At 37.7% G+C, this 26780-nt stretch overlaps 1 protein-coding gene and 1 non-coding gene across 2 annotated transcripts in view; one reads left to right on the forward strand and one right to left on the reverse strand.

Annotated features, from left to right (window-relative positions):
• MCM6 (minichromosome maintenance complex component 6) overlaps positions 1-25404 on the forward strand; it is a 40673-nt gene extending 15269 nt beyond the window's left edge. The window contains exons 10-17 of the mRNA XM_004480157.2: positions 679-786; positions 3491-3646; positions 5251-5379; positions 6778-6939; positions 16667-16802; positions 17395-17544; positions 19832-19971; positions 24895-25404. Of these exons, the coding sequence (XP_004480214.1) occupies positions 679-786; positions 3491-3646; positions 5251-5379; positions 6778-6939; positions 16667-16802; positions 17395-17544; positions 19832-19971; positions 24895-25011 (1098 nt within the window). The 3' untranslated portion in view covers positions 25012-25404. The remainder of the gene's footprint in view (positions 1-678; positions 787-3490; positions 3647-5250; positions 5380-6777; positions 6940-16666; positions 16803-17394; positions 17545-19831; positions 19972-24894) is intronic.
• LOC111761076 (U6 spliceosomal RNA) lies at positions 23873-23979 on the reverse strand. Its single transcript, XR_002794545.1, has one exon. It is a non-coding gene; the product is annotated as a U6 spliceosomal RNA (small nuclear RNA).
• Positions 25405-26780: the final 1376 nt, after the last annotated feature.

Below are 26780 nucleotides of genomic sequence, written 5' to 3' on the forward strand. Positions count from 1 at the left end.
AAAGTCTTTTTTTTTTAATCATCCTGTAGTCAAATAATTCATAAGTCTTATTAATCTACAGTTTAATTGGAATCATCATTAATCGGCACTTGCCAAACCTCTGTAGAGTGTGTTGACTGCTCTGAGTATATATGGTTGCTGTGAAGGTACTTCCTAGCAATTTTTCCTTTCCAGACCATGACACTTTTATGAATGTGTCTAAACACTGAAACGTGTACAATGAGTGTTTTTTTGCCCTTTTCTCACAAGTATTGCATTTTGCATGTATTTGACGTAGCTAGTTCTTTGGATGTATATAAGTTGTAGGTATACTTGCTTATATTCTTCATTATGTTCCATCTTCACTCTTCACTTCCCCAGCCTAAAATCGATGATGCAGTGACCTGGAATGTCTTGATGCTAAAGTTAACACAATGTTCTGATGTTGAATAAAAGTACATTAAGTACCTGTGTGTTTTTAGTTTAGCTGTTAATTTAAAATGAATCAAAATGTATGATTCTTTCTTGCTCTGAGGTCTATTAAACTATCTTGCTGTACAAGAGGGAATTAGGAATACTTACCTATCTTCTTCCAGTTGTTTAGAGAATGGAAAGTTCTCTGTTTTAGCAAACTTTGTGAGTTCTTTCTCATTTTACATCTGAAGAAGTTTTTTTAATGCCAGATCTGTTTGGTTACAGGGTGTGTGTTGTATTGATGAATTTGATAAGATGGATGTGCGGGACCAAGTTGCCATTCATGAAGCTATGGAACAGCAGACCATCTCCATCACTAAAGCAGGAGTGAAGGTATGTGTGTTCTTCTCTGTTCCATTGTATCATGCCATATCTTGTGGATTAATGAAGCACTTTAGAGGAAGAGTTCACCTGGATAAAATTCATTACTTCACCATGTAATACTGTTCATTAAAACGGAATATACAGGCCTGAAAATTTATAATCCAAATTATAGGGGCTGGCTAGGGTATCATGTAAATGTGTTGCCAAGGCAAAGTAATTTCCATGTGCAAAGTTTTTATATTCTTTGATATAGGGTGCTTTCAATAGTAACAAAAATAACCAGAGAGACTTTTAAAATGAGTAATTAATAAGGATTGTAACCAACATTAGAGAGTTAAATGAAACTTTTAAAAAATAAAAATAATGCATTCAAATAGTTAAAAGACTATCATCATTGTTATTCAACATTTTATTAGAAGTTCTAACTAGAGCAATTAGGCAAGAAAAAATAAAAGGAATCCAAATAGGAAAGAAAGAAGTAAAACTCCCTCTTTGCAGATGATATTATCCTATATTTTTAAAAACCCAAAAAATCCAAATGAAACTATTAGAGCTAATAAATGTGTTCAGCAAAATGGCAGGATACAAGATGAACACACAAAAATCATTAGTGTTTCTCTATACTAGTAATGAGCAATCTGAGGAGGAAATCAAGAAAATAATTCCTTTTACAATTGCAACTAAAAAATCAGATACCTAGGAATAAATTTAACTAAGGATATAAAGGACCCATACCCAGAAAACTGCAAAACATTGTTAAAAGAAATTAAAGAAGATCTAAACAAATGGAAGACCATTCCGTGTTCATGGATTGGAAGACTAAATATTGTTAAGATGTCAATTCTGCCCAAATTGATTTACAGATTCAATGCAATCCCAATCAGAATTCCAGCAGCCTCCTTTTCAGAAATGGAAAAGTCAACTACCACATTTATTTGGAAGGGAAAACGACTCCGAATAGCCACAAAGGTCTTAAAAAAAGAACAAAAGTCAGTGGGCACATACTTCTGGCTTTAAAGCATATTACAAAGTTACAGTGGTTAAAACCGCAGGGTTTTAGCATAAAGGTAGACACTGGGGAAGCGAACTTGGCTCAGCGGATAGAGTGTCTGCCTACCACATGGGAAGTCTGCGGTTCAAACCCAGGACTTCCTTGACCTGTGTGGAGCTGGCCCATGTGCAGTGCTGATATGCGCAAGGAGTGCCGTGCCACACAGGAATGTCCCCCACATAAAGGACCCCATGCACAAGGAGTGCGCCCTGTAAGGAGAGCCACCCAGTGCGAAAGTCCAGCCTCCTGCCCAGGAGTGGTGCCGCACACATGGAGAGATGATGCAACAAAAAGAGACACAGATTCTCAGTGCCACTGACAAAAATAGAAGTGGACACAGAAGAACACACCGCGAATGGACACAGAAAGCAGACAACAGGGGGAGGAGGGGAGGAAGGGGAGAGGAATAAATTTAAAAAATAAAGATAGGCATTGAGCAATGGAATTGAATTGAGAGTTCAAAAATATTGTTACCTCTACGGTCAGTTGATTGTTGGCAAGCCTGTCAGTCCTTTTTAGCTGGGACAGAGCAGTCTCTTCAACAAATGGTGCTGGGAGAACTGAATAACAATATCCAAAAGAATGAAAGAGGACCCCTACCTCACTTAAACAAAAATAAACTGAAAATACATCAAAGACCTAGATATAAAAGCCAGTACTGGAAAGTGGGTGTGACTCAAGCAATTGAGCTCTCCCACATACCACATGGGAGGTCCTGGGTTTGGTTCCTGGGGCCTCCTGGAGAAGACAAGACAGTGAGCTGGTGTGATGGGCAGGTGCGGTGAGCTGACACAACAAGATGGCATCATAAGGAGACACAGACGAAAGACAGTGAGAGACACAACAGAAGAAGCTGAAGTGGCTCAAGTGATTGAGCGCCTCTCCCTTGCACTGGGGGGTCCAGTTTCAGTTCCCGGTGCAAGAGAAATCTACTGCATCTTCCAACCGGAGATATCTACTAGGTTTCTTATGTCCCTTTCAGGAATATATTTTTTGTTCCTTGTGTTTAATTTTGTTTTGACAGTCTTCCTATATCAGTACATACTAATCTACCTTGGCTTTTAATTACTCTGTGGTATTCAGTTGTATGTACTTTGCTTAGTTCATCAGACTCGTGTAGAGTGACATCTTGGTCATTTCCAGTCTTTTGTATTACAAACAATAATGCAGAAATAAATCTTATTCACACATCTTTCTTTTTTTTTTTTAATTCATTTTTTAAAAATATTACATTCAAAAAAATACGAGATCCCATTCAACCCCACCGCCCCCACCCCACCACTCCCCCCACAGCAACACTCTCTCCCATCATCATGACACATCCATTGCATTTGGTAAGTACATCTCTGGGCATCGCTGCACCTCATGGTCAATGGTCCACATTATAGCCCATACTCTCTTCTTGTACCTATCTGCAAGATAAATTGCTAAGAAGAAATTGCTGGTTTGAAGAATATGCTTATCATACCACAAACATGGGAGTTTGCTGCACTGTGTATTCTCAGACCTTAATTTTGATGAACCATAGGTAGAAAAGGTGGCTATCTAATTATTTTGGTTTGTAGTTAGTTTATTATGAGTGAGAATGAGCATTTTGTCCTAAATTTATTGGTCAGTCCAGATGTCTTTTAGAAACCTGTTAATTCTTTGTTTTTTGCTCAGGCTACTCTGAATGCCAGGACATCCATTTTGGCAGCAGCAAATCCAGTCAGTGGACACTATGACAGGTCAAAATCATTGAAACAGAATATAAATCTATCGGCTCCTATCATGTCCCGATTTGATCTCTTCTTTATACTTGTGGATGAATGTAATGAGGTAATTACATGAGCTGTCACTCTTAGCATTCTTTTTTATTTCTAATTTGAATAATTCAGTAAGACAACACTGAAAGATACAATGCTGAACGGCTGGTACACATATTTGCACTGACCTTTTATTTCTCTCACGATGGCCCAGATTTCAGCAAAGGATTTATTATTGAGCAACTCAAAGTCACTTGAATTGATGGTCCCACTTCATTGTGTTGAGGAATATAAAATTTGTTTTTGTTGTTGGTTATTCTTAAAAGGGAAGAAAATATTTACTGTTAATTTGCAAACATTATTTTATAGTTTTTAAAAGAATTTTCAGTTTTGGGGGTTTTTTCAGCCAGATTGAAAAAACTGAGATGCAGAGGAAATTTTTTTTTTAATGCTTACATTATTTTCTTCTATTTCTTTCCATCAGATTGTTGAGCCTGTACATTTCTGTCCTAATTATTTGACAGTTTTAAGTTAGGTGTGTAAAACTGTGGATATACTTGGACTCTAACATGCTAATTGTTAGTTATTTGTGTTTAGATGTAAATATTTTTTAACAACATTGCACACTCAGATATGCACAGAACTCTACAAAATGACAGTCTGTAAGAGCTAATATTGTGAGCTATAGTTTCAATTGCCAAGCATGGGGGTTTCTACATTACATTAGGCACAGTACAAACCTCTTGTTTACAATGAAACTTTAAATATTATTTAAGTAAAAGCTGCCTTACATTATATGAATGTTTGTTTTGCTTTGTTTTTTCCTTCGCAAATGTGTTTTAAGTATCCCAGCTGAGAGTCACTGATGTTCATATATTTCTGATTATAATGACTCATTAAATTGATTTTAGGAGCAGGAGAGATTAACTTTTAAACCTTTAAAACATTTTGGGGGATACTTAAAATTTTTTTACTTGGAAATAATTTCAAACTTATGGAAGTTGTAAGAAATTCAGTAGTGCGTTTAACACCCATGTGCCCTTTGCCCTTTACTCAACTCACCTATTAACATTTGCCCCATTTGCTTTTTCATTTGCTCTATCTACATTTTTTCTGAACCATTTGAAAGTAAGTTGCATGTTTTTAGTATGCTAATTTTTTCACTGTTATAAACACTTCTATGATGACTATACATTCATGAGAGTTGATAGAATATAGTGGCTAAGAGCACAGGTGTTCATGCTAGAATGGTCAAGTCCTGGCTCCACTACTTACTGTGATCTTGGGCAAGTTATTTAACCTCTCTGGGCCTCAAAGTGGTCATCTGTAAAATGGGGACAAGAATGTTATCTAGCTAATAAGATTTGTGAGCAGTACTGGATTTTATACGTCTAGTCACACTTAAGGCAACAATGTGTGGCATATACCAAGAGCCCTATAAATGTTTGTTGTTCTGTTATTAAAGTTCAGTTATTTTCATCATTATAATCTTAAATGGGACAATTTAAAATTTTGATTTTAAATTTGATTTTAAGTTTTTAAAGTTTAGAAATGTGGTAACCATTAATACTTCAATGGCTTATTACAACTTGTTTTTAGGTACACATCATTTTTTATAGTTTGGAGTAGGTATTGCTGTGGCTGATCAAAGTGATTTATTTCCTTGTTTTGAATTAGGTTACAGATTATGCTATTGCCAGGCGTATAGTTGACCTGCATTCAAGAATTGAGGATTCTATTGATCGTGTCTATTCTCTTGATGATATCAGGAGATATCTTATCTTTGCAAGACAGTTTAAGCCCAAGGTAATTTTCCCTTTTGTACTGGATAGAGAATAGTGGGTATGTTAGAGTGGTGTATAAACATACGGATTATATGGAAATTAACTGAACCTGCGGTTGGTTTTTATTTTATGTTATTTCAATTATTTATTTATTTATTGGTTTAGCTGCCTGATTTTCGATTTTTTTTTTTTTAAAGATTTATTATTTATTTATTTCTCTCCCTGTCTCCCCCCCCCCCCGTTCCCCGGTTGTTTGCTCTCTGTGTCCGTTAGGTGTGTATTCTTCTATGTCTGCTTGTATTCTTGTTCGTGGCACTGGGAATCTGGGTTTCTTTTTGTTGTTGTTGCGTCATCTTGCTGTGTCAGCTTTCTGTGTGTGCAGCACCACTCTTGGGCAGGCTGCACTTTTTTTGCACAAGGTGGCTCTCCTTATGGGGCATACGCTCCTTGCGCGTGGGGCTTCCCTATGCAGGGGACACCCCCGTGTGGCACGGCACTCCTTGCGCACTGCGCATGGGCCAGTTTACAACACTGGTCAAGGAGGCCCTAGGTTTGAACCTTGAACCTCCCATGTGGTAGGTGGACTCTATATCACTTGAGCCAAATTCACTTCCCCAATTTTTTCTTTTTTAAACAGCTGTTTGTTCCTTCAACAGAGAAGTTGGGAAAAGAAAATTATTTTTTTAAAACCTGAATAATTCCATTTATTTTATTAAATGCTTATTTTTTATTGGGATACAGTTTTGGATAAATCTGAGTAAACTAAGACATTCTTTTATTTTCAAAAATTATTCCCGAGTATCTTGAACTTTTATATATGTACTTTAAAGTCTGCTGAATGCTCCTGAATCTTTCTCTGAGGAAAAATTTACATTGCTCTTGGTCTTTATGATGGACATGAATTACTGTTTATAATAATTGATGTAGTTCATTAGACTGAATTTGTACTGGCTCCTGGATCTCACCTGGAAGTTTATTTTTAAAATGAATCTCCATAATGCTTCAGGTTTTTTGGTTTGGCATTTTCCTAAAATAGAATACAAAAAGAAAATAATTTATTTATCAAGAATTAGCTTCAAGAATAACCTGATCTTTAATTTGTTTCATGAACTTTGACATCCTAAACTATAAAAGCATTACATTCTCTCCCACTGAGTCACCTTTCAAGCATCTTTTAGGTAGTAAGCCTGATGTTTTCATGTTCATAAAATTAGTACATGGAATTCACAGGCCTCCTTAGGGTTAGTTTCTTTCAAAAGGGTATGTCAGTAATAGTTCATTGTCACTGGCTTCAAAGTTTTGACCTCGACTCAGTGTGGTTCCCCAGAATTGAAGAGCTATTTAAATGAAGATGGGTTCCATTAAATAGTAAACTTTTATATAAAAATGCTTCTCTGATTTCACTGATGTTCTGAAATAGATTTCTAAAGAGTCAGAGGACTTCATTGTGGAACAGTATAAACGTCTCCGCCAGAGGGATGGCTCTGGAGTAACCAAGTCTTCATGGAGGATCACGGTGCGACAGCTTGAGAGCATGATACGTCTCTCAGAAGCAATGGCCCGAATGCACTGCTGTGATGAGGTATCTAAGTGACTTTGATGTGATGAAAGATAAATTTGTTGGCTCATATGTGTGCTTTCATCTTTGGTATGGGGCATAGTAGCTTCACTGCAGTTTTATATTTATTTTTATCTGTTGAGGGCTAATAAAACAAATGACCCTATGATTTCTCCCTTTAAGGAGGTTGTTATCAAGCATTTGTGGAATATAGTTGATAAATAGTAATGAGATCATTTTATAGATGATAGAGTACCTATAGAGTGAGTTACCATTAATACCATTAATTGTATTATTTATTGAAGCCCTGCTGTGTGCTGTGTACTAGACCTCTGGGCTGGGGATATGGTTAGGATAATGTAGACCTTGGCCTCAAAAGGAGCTTTCCTTCTCAGGTCTGTATAATGTATGGTTTTTAAACTCTTCTTTGAGACCTGGGTTCCACAGCTACATCTCATTGGGTTATACCTATTTTTAATAGTATGATTCAAGTATAATTTACATACAGGAAAAAATGTACAGCTTGGCAACTTTTTCCATGTATCCACCTAGCTCAAAATACAGAACATTTCTGCCATCCCAGAAAACTCCCATTACCTCCTTTAAGTCACCATGTCTATCACATAGATTAGCTTTTAGCTTCTTTTTTGCTTGTTTCCAAATTCCCTGATAAAGTATTTTACTATTTATAAATTGCAAACTATCTTACTTGATCGTTGATTCACCTATCATTATTGGTCATCTTTGTGGGATAAGAGATGAATAAGGGAGCCCCTGCCTTTGATTGCTAATAACCTAGTGAGAGCAAGATGTATATTCAATTAAGCATGTAAAAAACAAGAGGGAGGATATTACTGTAGAGAGTCACAAGCAGCAAGTATGGAGATCAGTTAATTACTTGTTAAGGGGGTGGTTTATGGAAGTGTCAGCATTTAGACAGGTTTAAATAACAAACAAAATTCTTCGTTCTAGAATGAAAGTTTAGCAAGAGCATAGAGTTTCTTTCATTTTGTTAGTCTTTAGGTAGAAAATTTACATGATTTGAAAGTAAATACAAATATATGCATACATACCCGAATATTTTTCTTTTCTGAATGAATGAAATTTAATATCTTCTCATGTTATAAAGATCTTTTCTATTTCTGTCCAGACATTTTTCTCTTGGGTTGTGGCCTTTTTGTTACAGGTTTGAGGCAGTTCTTTATACATTAGGGAAATTTTGTCTGCAGTGTCCACAGTAAACATTCCCAGTGTGTGTTTTGTTTTGTTTTTTCTTTGCTTCTAATGGGGTTTGCCTTGCAGATTTTATCATTTGTGCTAGAGAAAATCATGAGAGAGTTCTTTTATAATCTTAAAAGTAGGGAAGGCTTTTCTAATAAAATAGAATAATAAGCACACTGATGATAGTGTTTCATTATATTTAAATCATCAGAACATTTGTTATTTATTTTATTGTAACATGAGGTAATGAATCTTGGTTGGTTCTTTTTCAGCTAGTTACCTAGTTGATCCAATACCATTTATTGAACAGCCTATCTTTTCCACATTTTTTATAAAAGCCTTAATTATATATTAAATTCTTGTGTTTGCTAGGATCTCTTTGTGTACTGTCTGTTCTATTGGTCTATATCAGCTTTTCATGCATTGATACCACAATATTTTGTCAGTAGAGCTTATTTTAAATGTAGAGCTAGTTCCACCTTTATCTTCTCTTTCTGTTCTTAGGAACTTGAAAATTAACTCAGTTTTTAAAAAACATGATTTTTTATTATTTTTGGAATCACATTAAATTTGTATGTTAACTTGGAGAATCTATATCTCTATGATGATTTTTCTTGTCCAAGAACATTATAGCAGCTATTAATAGAATAGGCTGGGTTATGCTACTACAAAAATCTCAGCCACTTAGAACAGCAACATTTATTTTTTGCTTCAGTTACATGTCCATTTAGGTTAGCAAGGAGGCTCTCCACGGCAGTCAGAAATGGAGGCTCATATGAATACTCTAGCTTGATCTGTGAGTCACAAAAGACAGGAGAAGAAAAGACGATGAGAGTCTGTCTCTTCACCTCCTATCTAGAAATGACCTGACACCTACACTCACTTTTCACTGGCAGGAGAAAATACCCACAGTCAAGCAAGTAATAAAATGCCTGCCTGCTCGGTGACCAGAATGAGAAAATCAAATATTCATGAAAAGTTCTGACGACTACCATAAACATCATTGTTTTTCTACTTAATGGGACTCTACTCATTAAGCAGTAACTCCCCGTTCTTTCCTCCCCTCTCTAGTTCCTAGTTGTCTTTAATCTACTTTGTCACTATGAATTTGCTTATTTCATGTAAGTAGAATAATATAATACTTGTTTCACTCAGTGTTTTAAACTTTCTTCATATAGTTTTTGCATGTTTCTTGTTGAATTACTTGGCATTTTGTCATTTTTCTTGGGTATTGCACAGTCTTTTTCCCCACATTTTTATCTTCTAACCAATTGTTATTTGTCTATGTCAACTATTGATTTCTTGTACCTTACTGAAATTATTCATTTGAATATCTTGATTTTTCAGATATTCCTATTTGCAGGTGATACAATGTTCTGTATTCGTTTCCGCTCATTTGAAAGAGACCTTTTTCAATTTTTTTGTGGTCACGTATATTTAACGTGCAATTTGCCTTTTTTAGCCATTTAAGATATGCAATTGAGTAGCGTTAATAACATTTACAATATTGTACTATCATTACCTCCATCAATTACCAAATTTTTTTAATCACCTCTGACAGAATCTCTTTATCCTTTAAGCAATAACTCTGTATTACCCCTCTCTCCAGTCCCTGGTAATCTCTATTTTCTATATTTATGAATTTGCTTGTTTCATGTAAATGGAATCATACTCTATTTGTCCTTTTGAATCTGGCTTATTTCACTTAGCGTGTATCAGTACTTCATTCCTTTTTATGGCTAAAAAATATTTATGTATCTACCACATTTTGTTGATCCATTCACGTTGATGGACATTCAGGTTGCTTCTACCTTTTAGCTATTGTGAATAATGCTGCTAATGAACACTGGGGTATAAGTATCTGTCTGAATAGATTCTTTTGGGTATATACCTTATAGTGGGATTGCTGGGATATATAGTGATTTCTGTGTTTAACTATTTGAGGAATTGCCAAACTGTTTTCCATATTGGCTGCAGTGTTTTCATTCCCACTTACAAGGCAGGAGGCTTCCAATGTCTACACGTCTTCTTTGCCATTACTTATTTCCCTTTTTTTTAAAAAAAAAAAGATTTATTTCTCCCCCCCTCCCATATGTTTTAGCAGGTCACAGGTCATTCTATAACATTGAATTCTGTTGCTTTAATCCCCATATTTTTTGTTTTAGTCTTAATATTACGGTTAAATATATTCAGGGTTCAGTTGAGGTCATTTTGCCATGATCCCTTGGTTGATTGAAATTTGGCTTGTCTTCAAAAGAGTTCATGGAAACAGTATTCCCTGACATGGTTTATTTGTAGCCCTTAACCTAAAGGACAGCTTGGATTGATCTATAACCTTTGAGTCATATCTTCTTTCCTTGTGAATTTTTTGCCATAATTTGGCATTAATTATTGCTGCGAAGAAATCTGAGGCCAGACCTTGATTTTTAATTTCTTCCCCATAAGCAATTTGTTCTTTTTGCCTGGCCAAAGTATTCTTTCTTTATTTTTACAAACCAGTAAGTTTACTAGGGTATATCTTGGTAAATACCCTAATATTTCTTGAAGGTAGTAATATGTAACACAGTGTGTTCTGCCATTTGCCTGGAGTAAGCAACTACCTCTGAAGAAGGGGCCTGCACTCTTGTTTGCTCTATTCTCCACAACCCCTACTCTCTCTTTTATAGTGTGCCTATTAATTACCATCTTTCATTTACCCAGACCCTTTTCATTCATGAATGTTCCAAGTCTACTTACCTGGCTCCAGGGTAGTCCTGATGTAAGGTGTGTGCTAGTTAATCAAAAACCTTTTCTTTCCATCTGAGACTTTGAAGATCCTTAAATAAGCATAAGAAAATAAAGAACTTTTATGAAACAGCTGCTGTTTACCTAGAATTTTCACATTCATTATCCATTTAACACTATGAAATCAGTGGAATTCTGTTTCACAGATAATAACTAAGGATTGAAGAAGTTAAATAATCTTCATGGCCTGAACCATAGAAAAGTCTCTCTCTATTCCTCCAAGCTCTTCTCTACTTCTAGCTGACTGGGTTAATAATCCCCAAAATAACTGGGGGCTTCATGGCAGAACCATCAGCAGCCTGAATCTCCAATTAACAGCATGGGCAGGAACCCTCCACCCATCCCTGCCTGCAGATTTGGAACACACCCACCACTATTATTTGGTGCAGAAATAAAATTCATCTTGTGTTTTAGCTATTAAAAAAAATAAATAACCGAGTTCTATCTATTATTATAGGGCTCAGTTTACTTAAGGAGTAGATTTATAAACTGTTGGTTATTTATGAAAAGCCTTAAAGCAATTTTCTGTTAAAAAATATATATATAGAGATATCATTTTTCATTCAAGTAAGCTTTTTGGTGAAGCAAAACATATGGAATCACATATAAATCACAATTGTACAGCTCAGTTAATACTCAGTCAACATACCTGTGTAACCCACACTCAAATCACAAAATAGAACATTACCAGCACCCCAAAGCCTCTTCTTGTGTTTCCTTACAGTCATTACTTCTCTCCTCCAAAGATAACCATGGTTCTGACTTCTACCACCATAAGTTGTTTTTTTTTTAACTATATTTTGAAATACTTTGAAACTTACAGGACAATTATAAAACTTCATACAGAGAACTCCAGTATACTCCTTCCCCTCCCCACAGATTCCCAGATCCACCAATTTTAATATTTTGCCACATTTACTGTATTTGTCTGTTTATCACTCCGTTTTCTGAGTACTTGAGTATAGGTTGTATACATTATGGAGCCTTTTCTCCTCCCTTGCTAGATCCCATCCAGGATCATGTATTGCATTTAATTGTCATTGTCTTTTTACTTGCTCTTTTTTTTTTTTTCAATTGTGGAAACATATATATACATAACATAAATACTTTCCTTTCTCAACTACTCACAAGGATATCATTCAATGAGATTAATCATATTCACAATATTACAGTATCCTCACCACTTCCCATTACTAAAACATTCCCCAGGTCCCCAGACAGAAACTCTATACCCATTATGTATTAACTTCCCATTTCCCTTGTCAGACCTAGCAAACTGTACTCTAATTTCTTTCTCTCCAAACTTGCATAAAGCAATTTTCTATATTTCTGTTTTTTAACAGACAGTTGCTTTAAGAACTGATATTTTCTTTGTAGTTACCTTGGGGCTTAAATTTAACATCCTAAATCTACAACAGTCTTGTTTGCTTTGGTAACAACTTAACTTCAGTAGTGTTCATAGACTATTCTTAAACTCCTCTGTCTCCCCACTTTTATGTAGTTCTTATCATAAAATGCATGTTTTCACATTGAATCTAAAACTATTGATTTCTCATTACATTTAATGGATTTGTCTTTTAAATCTGTAAGAAGTAAGCAATGGAGTTACCCACAAAAATAAAATAGTAACCAACATTTACATTTATCCACATTGTACCCTTACCAGAGATCATTACTTCATGTGGCTTTGATCTACTGTCTGTTCTTTCCTTTCAACCTTCAGAACTCTCCTTAGCTTCTCTTGTAGGGCTGATCTAGTGATGACAAGTTCTTTCAGCTTTTGTTTATCTGGAAATGTCTGAATCTCTTTCAATTTTTATTTTTTTGTTGAAAGGTTGACTATTTTATTATTTGTAGGTATGAAAGAATGTGAGAATAGAAGTTGGGGATGGGTCAGGTCAGAAAAATGCCTCCAGCTTAGTCACCGATAATGAGCTTATCCAGCCACAGTCTTCCTAGCTCCCATCTGGCAAGTAACTGTGAATGATAATGAAGATTTTTTGTGACAGTCAACAAGGGATCTGTCTCCCCCTCTAGCTCCATCATCACAGGGACACACACCACTATTTGGAGGTCTCAGGTGTCTGCACAGGCCATGATCCTGTATGGTGTGGTGATCAGCTTTTGGTTGGCCGGTGGTACCCCCCAAAGGGGAGAATCTCTGTTCTTTTGGCCCTCAGCATTCTACAAGTCATCTAGATCTTCATCTTCTTCCACATCATCAAAGTTGGCACCATTAAATATGTCTGTCCTTATTGTAATTGTAATTGCTTGCCATTTTTATTAATGTGCTTCATCAGAAAGCACAGGTAAAGTTCTGGCAGAAATTCAGATACGGATTTTTCTTTTTAAAGATGTTTCCCCTGCACTCTACTTTATCAAGAAAAGAGAAAGGATGTCTTTAAATGTCCCTTAGGACCTGCTGTGGTTTAGATCACAGGGGCAGATCTTCAGTAGAAACCTCACTGGCAGTATAGAGAAAAAGACATTTCATCTTTTGGGGGGGGGGCAGGGGGGGACCAGAGATTGAACCCAGTACCTCATACATGTAAAGTGCAGGCTCAACCACTGAGCTATATCCACTCCACAGCATTTCATCTTATTGAGTCTTCCTTATATGTGACACATTGCTTCTTTCTTGTGGCTTTCAGAATTCTCTCTTTAACTTTGACATTCAACAGATTTGAGTATGACCCAGCCCAATGTGGACTTACCCTGTTTGGAGTTCTTTCAGCATTAAGAGACTTATATTACATAAATGTTAAACAAAAAATATATAAGGGATTCCCATGTGCCCTGTTCCCTAGCCCTTCCACATTTTCCCACATCAACAACATCCTTTATTAGTTTGGTACATTTGCCACAATTGATGAACATATTTTGGCGCATTGCCACTAAGTGTGGATTATATTTACATTGTAGTTTACACTCTCTCCCACACATTTTTGCAAGTTATTTTAAGATACACAATGGCAGTATCTGTCATTGCAGTGGATGGATAATTCCCAAGTCCCAAAAATGCCTCCAAATTACACCTATTTTTCCCTCTCCCTCCCCTCAGAAACTCCAGTGGCTGCTGCTTCTACATCAATCATAAGAGTTTTCCCATTGCTAGGATCACAACTAGCCTACAGTAGAACAAATGTAAGTCTCTTTTAGTCTGTCGTCCATTCCCCAGTCCTGAGGATTCTGAGATGGTGATGCCCACTCCACCTCTAATTGAGAGGCACTTAGATCGGATGGGAGTTTCTTGCTTGCAGTTGCAGGCCTTCTCTGTTCCTTGAGATGGTCATTGTCAATCATCATCTCCTAGTTAGTTGTCCTGGGTTAAATTTGGGAAGTTTTCATCCATTATTCCTTTGAATATTCTTTCTGCCCCCTTCTTTCTTCTCTTTCTGAATCTCTCACAATTCTTATATTGTTACTTTTGATGGTGTCCCACAGGCTCTTCACTCTGTTTACTTTTCTTCATTCTTTGTTCTTTCTGCCTGTGACTTAATGATTTTAATTGTTCTATCATCAAATTCTCTGATTCATTTTTCTGCCAGCTCCAATCTGTTGTTGAACCCCTTTAGGGAACTTCTTATTTCTGTTACTGTAGTCTTCAATTCTGTTTGGTTCCTTTCCATAATTTCCATCTCTCTTTTGATATCTTTGTGGTCATCTGTTATTTTCCTCATTCCCTTTAGTCTTTTGTGCGTATTTTCCTTTAGCTCTTTGAGCATATTTAGACCATTTTTGAAAGTCTTTGATTATGTCCTAGGTTTGGTCTTCCTCATTGATGGTTTCTAATGCTTTAATCTTTTCCTTAACCGGGGCCATAAATTCCTGTTTCTTTGTAGGATTTGTAACTTTTTATTGAAACCTGGACATTCTGATATTTAATTTTATTATTGCTGGAATTAAGACTCTGAGGTGTCTGTTTTATAAGACTATATCCAGTTAGTGTTATTACAGAGCCTTCTTGATTGCTGGGAACTAAAAAGAAAAAAAGAAGAAAAAATAACATCTTTCCTATTCTTGACAGATTGATCTGTGTACATGTTCTCCTTCTGGGCTTATTCATACAATGAGTTTAGAGAGTAGCTGAATAGCTCCTGGCCAAAGCAAAGGAAACAGTTTCCTCATGGTCCCCTCCACACTGCCTGTATATTCTATATCCTAGAAACAAATCCCTTGTCTCAGCACAACTTGACTGCTTTCCCACATTATTCTGTAAGAGAATTCTGTGAGCTGCCTTCTATACGCAGGGCAAGTTCTAGGACAGCAAGTCCCTCAGGCCACACCAGACAGATGTGGCCCGACATATGTGTTCTCAGGATGTGCATAAGGGTTACTGTGCTCCTTCTGGAACTGGGACTAGAGATTTGCACTGGGAGTGTGCACTGGCTTGCTCTGCACTGAGCTGATGAAGAATGGTAAGGGGCCAGCCACAGTGCCCCGAGATCCTGCCCCTTTCAGGCATATTGTCTTTTTCTTGTTTTGCACATGGCCTGTTAAGAAAGATGTTTCTGCCATTTCTTCTGGTTGTTCAAACATGCTGTGGCCGTGTAGAGCCCTGAGGCATCTCACTCTACCATCTATTGGGGCAGAGCCTGTATAATCCATCTGTTAGTTTTTGCCAGCTTTTGCACTTTAAATACAGTCAAAGAGTACGTGCTCCTTTGAGTTTGATTTCTTTCATAAAACATAAGGTTCCTCCATGTTTTATGTAGCAGTAGTTTATTTTCATTGCCGGATACTAGCCCATCAGTGAATGTACCATAGTTTATTCAGCCATTCTTATGTTAGTAGATAGTTGTATAGTTTCCAGTTTGGGCTTTTATGGTGTACACATGTCTGTTGGTCCATGTGGTGCATATATTTTCACATTTCTCTTGAGTAAAATACCTAAGAATGGAATTGTTAGGTCATAGATTGTGCATATGTTCAGTTTAATAAATACTCTCGGTTTTCCAAAGTAGTTGTATTAACTTATAGTCCTACCAGCATAAATGAGAGCTCTCTATACTTGCCAACACTTGCATTGTCAGTCATTTTTACCATAAGTATGGTACTATCTTATTTTGCATGTGTGTAAGGAGTAAGCAAGAGAAAGGGAGGGAAGGAGGGAAAGTGGGAAGAAGAGACACAGAAGAAAATCTGTTTGATATGTCAAGAAGGCTAATTTACATCATCTTGATTGGTGTATTAGTCAGCCAAAGGGGTGCTGAGGCAAAATAACAGAAACTGGTTGGTTTTTATAAAGGGTATTTATTTGGGGTAGGAGCTTACAAATACCAGGCCATAAAGCATAAGTTACTTCCCTCACCAAAGTTTATTTTAACATGTTGGAGCAAGATGGCTGCTGATGCTGCATGGGTTCATGCTTCCTGGGTTCCTCCCTTCCAGGGTCTTGCTTCTCTCTGGTTTCAGGGTTCCTCTCTTCCTGGGGGTTGCTTCTCTTTCCTCTCTGTGCTTACTTCCTGGGGCTCCAGCTTAAGGCTTCAGCATCAAACTCCAACATCAAAACTCCATCAAAACCCCTTAACTCTGTCCTTTGCCATGCCTTTTATCTGTGAGTCCCCACCCACCAAAGGGTAGGGACTCAACACCCTACTGGCACAAGAGGTTTACATAAGTAATCAAGTAAACCTATGAATCCAATATAATCTAATATGCATAGAGTAAAAGATCAGTTTACAGACATAATCCAATATTTCTCTTTGGAATTCATCAGTATATCAAATTGCTACATTTGGTTTAGGTCCAACCTAAGCATGTGAAGGAAGCTTTCCGGTTACTGAATAAATCAATTATCCGTGTGGAAACACCTGATGTCAATCTAGATCAAGAGGAAGAGACCCAGATGGAGGTAGATGATGGCCCAGGTGGCATCAATGGTGAGGTATTTTTTATATATAAATATATATGACTGTTTGGTGTTAAAGACCAAAAAGTTTTTTTCACATGTTCTTGGTGAAAGTACAGTTGTTGATGGTTATGAAGTGTGTGTGGCATAAGGGGAAAAATTTGAGATTAAATGGTAGAACTATCTGCAAGTTAAAATACAAATGAATACTTAATATAATATAAATATGCATGAAAGAATTAAAAGGAAATAATGAAATGGTGATAGATGGACTATCATCTCCTGGCCTCCGCCCTAATTGTATTGTTATTTTGCTTTTAAATTAAAAACATTTTCAAGTACATTAGAATGATTAAATACCAGGATTTTTAGTTTTATGCATAATATTGCAAGTTCACTTTTGGATCATGAAATCTCCCATCCTTCACATTCTTTTCAAATTAGTCTTCACTAGAAACACTTACAAATTTGCTTGTAATTTACTTGTAACATAATAAATACTGTGCATAATTATATGCTTGCTTTAAAATTAGTATTAGAATATAAGTAGTATATTTATAAACACTTGATTAGGAATGTTGGGGGCACAAAAACAAGATTCAGATGGTGTATTTTTCACTTAGGTCATGCTGACAGTCCTGCACCTGTAAATGGTATTAATGGCCACATTGAAGACCAAAATTCGGTTCCCAAAGCTTCCTTAAGGCTGGGCTTCTCTGAGTACTGCCGAATCTCTAACCTCCTTGTGCTTCACCTCAGGAAGATGGAAGAAGGTGAGTCTATACCTGTACTGCTTACATGATCAGGCATTTACATAAGTTGTATTTGCTTAAGCCACTTCTCATTGCTAATGATTATAGTGTTCTGTCCGAAGAGATTATAAATTGTTAGACAAGTTCATTTTAGGAAAGCAGATATACAGATTATCAGCATACTTGCTAGCCTGGACCTTTCCCCAAAATTAAAATGTCAGAGAAAGGTTTATGGATAATTTTGTTTACTTCTTTTACCTACATTAATTTTTTTTTTTTAAGTAGAGTTTGAGATCCAATAACAAAAAAGAACTTAGGTTTTTTACAGATGGAAAATTATTACTCTTTACACGGATTTATTTAAAACAGATGGAAAAGGAGTAAAATCTTCATCTCTTTAGGTAGTGTATGATATCCGGACATTAGTACACCTGCTTTACCTTGCTATTTCAATTTTTATCAACCTATAGTTAGCCTCAAAGCAGAAGGAAAATGATTAAATCAAGGAGTATGAACTTCTGGTATCTAGCTATCAAGGTAATTCTTATTTAAAAGTTCCAAGGATGAATCAATATGCTGGCTTCTGGGTTTATTCTATCTTCATGGTGTCTGATCTGCTATGGAGGAAGAAAGCTTGAGAGACTGTCTTAGCTTACAGAAGTTTTGAGCCCTATCACTTCTGTCCTTGTTCCCCTGTGGTCTCTAGACCAGTGAGAGAAGAGGAGGCAACAGAGAGGCCACTAGGACAGAGATCAGGTTATATCCTTTTCCCTTCTCACTAAAGAGGTTTTGGGGAGGGTCATGTTTTCTTCACATTTTAATTCATTTTCTTTTTTATTTTATTTAAAAATTTATTTTTTTGTATCAGTGTTGCAAGTTACCCAGTTAACACAAGATAATAACTACAAATAACAATAAATCTACTTTAGTCAGTGGTTACACTCCCCCCTTATTTTTGTTCATTCCTCAGTCTTGAGGGATTTGGGACTATGTCCACTCTGCTTCAGGCTGAGACAGGATGTAGATATTATGGGGCAGAGGAATGGTCAACCACTTTAACTACATCCACTCACTAAATGGAAATGTTTTGCTTGCAGTTGAAGATACTCCTTGCTTTTAGGATGGGGCTGTTCCATCATCATTCTTTTGTTAGTTGTCCAGGGCAGACTCAAAGAACTGGAGAGTGGGAATTTAGCTGCATATCTGCTGGATTGCAGGGCTCACCTGGCATAGAAACAATCCAAAGGCTTTAAGTCTCTGAGAAATATATTTCACAGGTAAATTGAAAATTATGGGTTTGAATAAAAGAAGTAGAAGAATTCATGATTATGTCGTTCTTTGTCCCTCCTACAACTAAATTTTAGACATGGTAAAACCACTGGTGGAGCAAAAATATGATTAGCACACAGACAGTTTGCTATTGTGTCTTCATTCTTTCATTTAAAAAAAAAAAAGATATTTTTGACCTGGCCAAGTGAGTTATTAATTCTTAATCCTTAGGTAGACAGATGTTTTCTAACACAGGGAACAGAGCTTTAAACCAAGGAAGTCATTTATCCAAGAGCATTTGGATAAATGACTGAAATTTCAATACGAGCATAATAAAACTTTTCAAAGGCATCAGTATCAGTAAAGCTAGAATTTTCCTGCTTTGATTTTGTGGTTTTATTAGCAATTTCTAGAATCAAGACTAGGTGGAGTTTTCTCTTAGGGCACTTTATTTCTGTAACTGTTACACTATTATCTTATTTATTCTTAGAGCTTTATTGTGGAGTTTTGAGCAGCAGACAGTTAATTTGGTTTTAGTAAACCTTGCTAGAAGAAATTGGAAACTTTGAGTGAATAACCTTGAATTTCTCTTCTAATTGACTTTATTGCGTAGTCTTCCCCTTTCCGTAGAGAAAAAACTACGTTCAGGAAACTTTGCTTGCATTGCTCTAATCCTAATTTATGCTTTCACTTGCTGTTAGCAAATATTCTCATATGTGATGAATTATAAAAATGAAGGAAAAGCTTTAAATAGCGTTAAGAAATTTGTTTCTTATTACTCTATTTCATTAGATTTTTCTTGTCAGGATCAAGTTAGGCACGCTTGTATTACAAGTAATATGGCAGGTTATTTTTGGCTTTGCTGGAACATTATAAACCTTATTCCAGTTGATATACTTTTTGACAGATTGATTGTTATCTAAACTGTACATTAATATTGTGACATACTCTAAGGATTGGTAATACAGTTTGCCAGAGAAATGTTGAATCTTTTTAAATGGGGTTTTTGCTTTGTTTTTTTTTTTGTTTTGTTTTGCAGAAGAGGATGAGTCAGCATTAAAGAGGAATGAGCTTGTTAACTGGTACTTGAAGGAAATTGAATCAGAAATAGACTCTGAAGAGGAACTTATAAATAAAAAGAGAATCATAGAGAAAGTAATTCATCGGCTCACACACTATGTACGTACAGAGTTGCACTTGCTCAAATTTTAATGATGGAGGGAATTCATGGCTTACATCTGCTTAGATTCCTTAGTGAACTGTTTATTGAGGTTCATTTAATGAAACTTGCAACTTCAAAACCCCAGCTTTGTTTAAAGGTAACTGGAAAAAAGCATGTAATCGTTTGCCCAGTCTCATCTTATATTCATGACCACTGGACAATTCTTTGCTTTTCCTTTTCAGCCTCACAATGATGCTACCCAATACTATTACTTTTTCCTAGCCAGTTCATTCTCCCACTCTCCTAGAAGACCATTCCATACCTTCTCTAGTCAAATTGTAACATCCATCCCCTTTCTCATTTTTTCTGTGTTAACCTTGACTTGTTAATAACCATGTGTCTTATTTCACAGAGAAAATTGTAGTTAGAAAAGAACTTCTTAACTCTACTGTCACTAGGTATACCTGCATCTAAGTCCATCGTGTCAAAAAAGGGATAGTCACCTATTTCTCCTCCTACGTAAGGCCAACCCTTGACTTGTAGAAAGGATCCTCTCCCCTCATGCCTGCTCTTGAACTTTGCTCTGGCTTATACCCATTTCTGCAACACCAGTTATCTGCTCTTTAAAAGATAACTCCCATCAGTGTAAAAATGTTTGAGGGATCCTAATTCTACCCACCACCCCATACCTATTACCTTTGTTCTTTATCTCCCCTTATAAAAAGGCATGTCTATACTAAAACTTTGTATATCCTCTTCTCCCAGTCCTGTACAGTTTACAGATCAATTGGTCCTTCTCAGAACTTTACCTTTTGGCAGCATTTTTCAGTTGATCACTCGTTCTAGAATTATTTTCTTTACTCAACTTCTGAGTCACCATATTCTGTGTTTTTTCCTCTCTCATTGGCTATTCCTTCTTAGTCTCTTTTCCTGAAGCTATCTCTTCTTTTTCTTTTTGAGGTAACAGGACCTCCTAAGCAAGAAGCCAGTGCTTACCCACCGAGCCTTATCAGCTCCCCTGAATTGGTTTTTTCATTTGTTTGCTTGTTGTCTTTGTTTTTAGGAGGCACTGGGAACCAGACCTGGGAACTCCCATGTGGGAAGGAGGCGCTCAACCGCTTGAGCCACATCTTTTCCCCTTTTCTGATTTCTTAAATGGAGTGCACCATCCTTAGTCCTCAGACCTACTCTGTTTATGCTCATTACCTAAATTAATTTAAACCTGATGACTCCCAACTTTATATCCCAGCCCTTACCTCCCTCCTCTAAACTCCAGGTGTATATAGCCACTGCCTACTTGCAAAACTAATAGATAGATTACAACATGTTCATTAAGAAACAGTCACCCCCCCACACTCAAACTCTGTGTTCTCATTTGCTTAATTGCTATAGAATAAACACCTTGGGATCATCCTTATTTCCTCATTCCACTTTCCCCTTCACAATTCCCTGTCTTCAGCAGCAAGTCCTGTGAGCCCTGCCTTCAGTGTGTGCATATTTTCGCTTTTCCTCTTACCACCTTCACTACTTCCACACAAGCTGCCATGCCTGGACTTCTGTAGGAGCCTCCTAACTGTCCTCTTTTGTATTTGCTTTCTGTCCAGCAGCTAGATAGATCTTTTTATTTTTATTTTTTTAATGTTTTTAATTTTTAATTTTTAAAGATTTATTTATTTTTATTTCTCTCCCCTTCCCCCCCCAGTTGTCTGCTCTCTGTGTCCATTCACTGCATGTTTTTCTATGTCTGTATTCTTATCAGTGGTACAAGGAGTCTGTGTCTCTTTGTTGCGTGATCTTGCTACATCAGCTGTCCGTGTGTGTGGCGCCACTCCTGGGCAGGCTGCACTTTTTTGGCTCTGGGCAGCCCTCCTTACGGGGCTCACTCCTTGCTTGTGGGACTTCCCTACGTAGGGGACACCCCTGCGTGGCAGGGCACTCCTTGTGTGCATCAGCACTGTGCGTGGGCCAGCTCGCCACAGGGGTCAGGAGGCCCTGGGTTTGAACCCTGGACCTCCCATGTGGTAGGCGGATGCTCTATCCATTGAGCCAAATCCAATTCCCAGACAGATCTTTTTAAAACATTAATCAGGGAACAGATTTGGCCCAATGGGTAGGGCATCCACCTACCACATGGGAGGTCCGTGGCTCAAACCCTGGGCCCCCTTGACCCACGTGGAGCTGGCCCACACGCAGTGCTGATGCACGCAAGGAGTGCCCTGCCACGCAGTGGTGTCCCCCATGTAGGGAAGCCCCACCAGCAAGGAGTGAGCCCTGTAAGGAGAGCCGCCCAGTGCCAAAAAAGTGCAGCCTGCCCAGGAGTGGTGCGGCACACATGGAGAGCTGATGACACAACAAAAAGAAACACAGATTTCCGATGCCGCTGATAAGGAGAGAAGCAGTCACAGAAGAACACACAGCGAATGGACACAGAGCAGTCAACCGGTTGGGGGGGGGTGTAAATAAATAAATAAATCTTTTTAAGAATTTAAAGAATCCATTATTTAAATCCTTTACTACCCAGATCCAATACATTCCAGTACTTCCCTTCACATTTGAAATGAAATCTAACATACCATGGCATCCAGAACCATAATAATTCAGCTCCTGCCCACCTCTTTCCCCTTGCCTATTTTACCCCAGTGGCACTAGCCTTGTTGCTGTTCCCTAGACACAAAAACATGAGAGCCTTTGCACCTTTCCTGTCTCTTTCCCCAGATAGCCTCCATTCTGATATCTGCTCAGATGTTACCTACTCAAAGAGGCCTCTTCCTTTTTCTTTTTTCTTAAAGATTTATTTATTTATTTCTCTCCCCTTCTGTCCTCCCCCCCATCAGCGGCACGGGAATCTGTGTTTCTTTTTGTTGTGTCATCTTGTGTCAGTTCTCCATGTATGCAGCACCATTCTTGGGCAGGCTGCACTTTCTTTCGTACTGGGTGGCTCTCCTTACGGGGTGCACTCCTTGCATGTGGGGCTCCCCTACACGGGGGACACCCCTGCGTGGCACGGCACTCCTTGCACGCATCAGCACTGCGCATGGGCCAGCTCCACAAGGGTGAAGGAGGTCCGGGGTTTGAACTGTGGACCTTCCAAGTGGTAGGCGGCCGCCCTATCTCATTGGGCCAAGTCCGCTTCCCAAGAGGCTTTTCTTGTCTATCCTGTCTGAAATAGTAGCCTGCTGTAATGTTATCTCCTTAACGAGTTCTTTTTTTCATCATGCTTATTACTGCCTGGTATATTTTCTTCCATTTAGGTATTTAGTTTGTCTCCCTATTAGAGTGCAAGCTCCATGAGGGTAGAGACTTTGTTTTGTTAACCACTGTATCCTAAGTACCTACAATGATACCTGGCACATAGAGGGAACAAGTATTTGTTCAGGGATTGAACTACCTGCTCAAATGCCAGAGATTCAGCCATCATGCCAATTCACTTCATACAGTGTTCCCTATAGAAATATTGTGGATGTTCTGTATTAGAATTGTGCCATCTGAAAAACTGTTTACATATAGAAGTAGATTGCTGTATGATTATAGGACTGTGTTTTGGGGATAGGAAGGTAGAGAACAGCTTAGATAAGTATTTTAAAACTATATTTGAAAGTAAAACATAATTGAGGTAGGCACATGCTCCGAGTTGTCTTTCTAAGAATGGGAATTGTGTATGTGCCAGGCCAGGCCAGGCCCTTCCCTCTGTAATGCCCTTTCAGATCAATGTGAAATAAAATGGCCCACACAAGAAAACCACCTTGGGACTGTGAAGCTAACTGATCTAAACTTGGGGTTACTTTTTTTTTTTTTTTTTTTTAAGGAGGCACCAGAGATTGAACCCAGGACCTCATACATGGGAAGCAGCTCCTCAATCACTGAGCTACATCCGCTCCCCAATGAAAGTTGGTTTTCGGGTTCCTTTTTCTTTTCTTTTTTTTTATGGAACGCTTCACGAATTTGCATGTCAGCCTTGTGCAAGTGCCATGCTAATCTTTTCTGTATCTTTCCAATTTTAGTACATGTGCTGTCAGAGCAAGCACTTCATGTTCATTTGTTTGTTTTTTGGCGGTACAAGGGATCAAACCTGGTATCCCATACGTGAAAAGCAGGTGTTCAACTGCTTGAGTTATATCTACTCGCTGGGATTACATTTTTAAGTTTGGCTAACCACCTGAGCTAACTTGCTACAGAAGATCAGAGAGCTAGTACTGAGCTGATTAGAAGTGTTTCTGTGAAAGTATTTTACATAGGGGGAGTGTTTGGAAGCATCCACTCTTAGCAGTATTGGTGCTCACACTGCGTGGTTTTTAAAAAAACCTAAGAAGGATCAAATCAGTATTTCTTGATTTCCTTTGTTTGGACTTGGTTAGGAGTCCTTATTTTTGGAAATTTTAGACTACATATAGGTATAGCTTAGGCTTGAGATCTGCTATCAAGATTTTAAGCAAATGGCATGCTCTTTTTATTAGCTCAAGGTGAAAAAAAAAAATTTCCAGGTGAATTATCTTTAGATTTTACTTCAAACTAAATTAGATTATGATGGTTTATGAAAGAGTTCAGTGGCTTTAATTAAAAATTAAGAAATAATGAGAAAAAGTAAAGAGAGTTTTAAATATCAGGGGATTTTGCAAAATCTTAAAAAAAATAAATTATTCCTCCTTTTTTCAAAATTATATTTGTAGCACTTGATGTGCTGTGCCAGCAAAGCATATTAAAATCATGATGTCTATTGAGTTTATATTTCTTAATTTTCAAAAAGGGTTTATGGTATGAAAAGGTCAGTGTCCAAATGGGAAGAAGGTTTTATCAGAACATTGATAGTTATTTTAAGATAATTCTTTTCTAGGAGTTTCTTGAGAGAAATGAAATAAAATGGCAGTATTAAACATTCTTGTGTATCTGGGCATTTTTATAATACTGTTGGAGACCTGAGGACAAATGTTTGTGCTTCACAGGATCATGTTCTAATTGAGCTCACCCAAGCTGGATTGAAAGGCTCCACAGATGGAAGTGAGAGCTATGAAGAAGATCCCTACTTGGTAGTTAACCCTAACTACCTACTTGAAGATTGAGATATTGAAACTAACTGACCGGAACTGACCAAGTGGGGAGTGATAAACATCAACAGCATTTTACCTCCTGACCTGGAGCCTAGAGGAAACTCTTAGTGAGAGGAATGTTTCTGTGAGTGAGGTTTTTCAGAAAGATTTATTTTGACAAGAACCAGTGTTGATAGTTCCTGTCATGTGCTTTTATACCACTACAGGCTTCAACATTTTAAGTGTGCTTCTTGTCCAAATGATGTTGGGACCCAATAATGTGTGGATTAGGTAGCTAAGACCTTTGCTTTCATGTGTAGAAGTTCCATTCTTATTATACTTTGTGGTATATTATTGGAGAAATAACTTTTTCCCCATTGGTAACTGCTGCTCTTATTCATCAAAATAAAATGACTTATTCTGTGATTGTTGGATTTGTTTCTACTCTGATTATTTTCACCCTTTTTATTTAATCTGGGGTGAGAGGATCAAAGTGTGGCATTATGGTTAAGTATGAAAAGCTAAGAGATCTCAGATGACTTTTCAAGGTTACTTCCCATTCTGTGTGTGTGTTTTGTGTTTGGCTCTTGTTTCCATCACCCTTTAACTTCTTTACCTTCTGTGCCCTAAGGGTAATTTCTCAGCATTGTTTTCCAACTGCTTTTTTTTTTTTTTTTTTTTTAAAGATTTATTTATTTATTTAATTTCCCCCCTTCCCCTGGTTGTCTGTTCTTGGTGTCTATTTGCTGCGTCTCTTTGTCCGCTTCTGTTGTCGTCAGCGGCACGGGAAGTGTGGGCGGCGCCGTTCCTGGGCAGGCTGCACTTTCTTTTCACGCTGGGCGGCTTTTCCTCACGGGCGCACTCCTTGCGCGTGGGGCTCCCCCACGCGGGGGACACCCTTGCGTGGCACGGCACTCCTTGCGCGCATCAGCACTGCGCATGGCCAGCTCCACAGGGGTCAAGGAGGCCCGGGGTTTGAACCGCAGACCTCCCATGTGGTAGACGGACGCCCTAACCACTGGGCCAAAGTCCGTTTCCCCCAACTGCTTTTTTAAAAGAAGTATGTCATTTTCTGTGTTACAAGCTGTCCCCAAATTTTATGGCTTTCTTTCAGGAAAAATTATTAGTTTATGATATTCAGAGTTCCTGAAACTGAACTATGATGGATGTGTTCATGATGTAGCAGTTTCTGCTAGTGCAGCTTTCAATAACAGATGGCATTCTGGGGTCTGCAGGGCTATTAGGGAATGCATTTATGTGTGACATGTGAGTTTACATGATACCTTTTTACTTTCCTCTGGTTCGTATTAAAGATCATATTTAAAACAACCAGGGGCTGGGAATGAATAGAGAAGATACACAGCAAATGAAGGATATGAACTGCTACCAAAAGTGTGTTTCTCAGTAACCTAGGAGAGGCCTTGACATTGGGATCAGGAAACAGAGGTGCAGAATCTCAGACTTCCTGCAGAGGGGGTTTGGGGACATAGCATAAGACATAGCAGGTAGGGGTTCCCTGGTAGATCATTCAGTAACAGGCAAGATGCAGAGCATTCAGGAAAGATTCAGAAGACAGCAAGAAAGAGTCCTCTCCCGCTTCTATTAGGAAAAGGTCCTAGCACTTTCCCTTCTTGGTAAGGAAAATGAGTAGAGAAACAGTCCTGACAGAAATTTGAACTTTAATTTCATCAAATGTTTACAGAAAGGATTAATTGCTGAATTTGTCCTTCCCTCCCCAACCTACCACTTGTGAGAATGGGCACTCCGGAGAACTGTACAGTCATTAGTGAAAAGTCTGAATA

Source organism: Dasypus novemcinctus, chromosome 7 (genome assembly GCF_030445035.2).
Source record: "Dasypus novemcinctus isolate mDasNov1 chromosome 7, mDasNov1.1.hap2, whole genome shotgun sequence".
NCBI classification, from domain to species: Eukaryota; Metazoa; Chordata; class Mammalia; order Cingulata; family Dasypodidae; genus Dasypus; species Dasypus novemcinctus.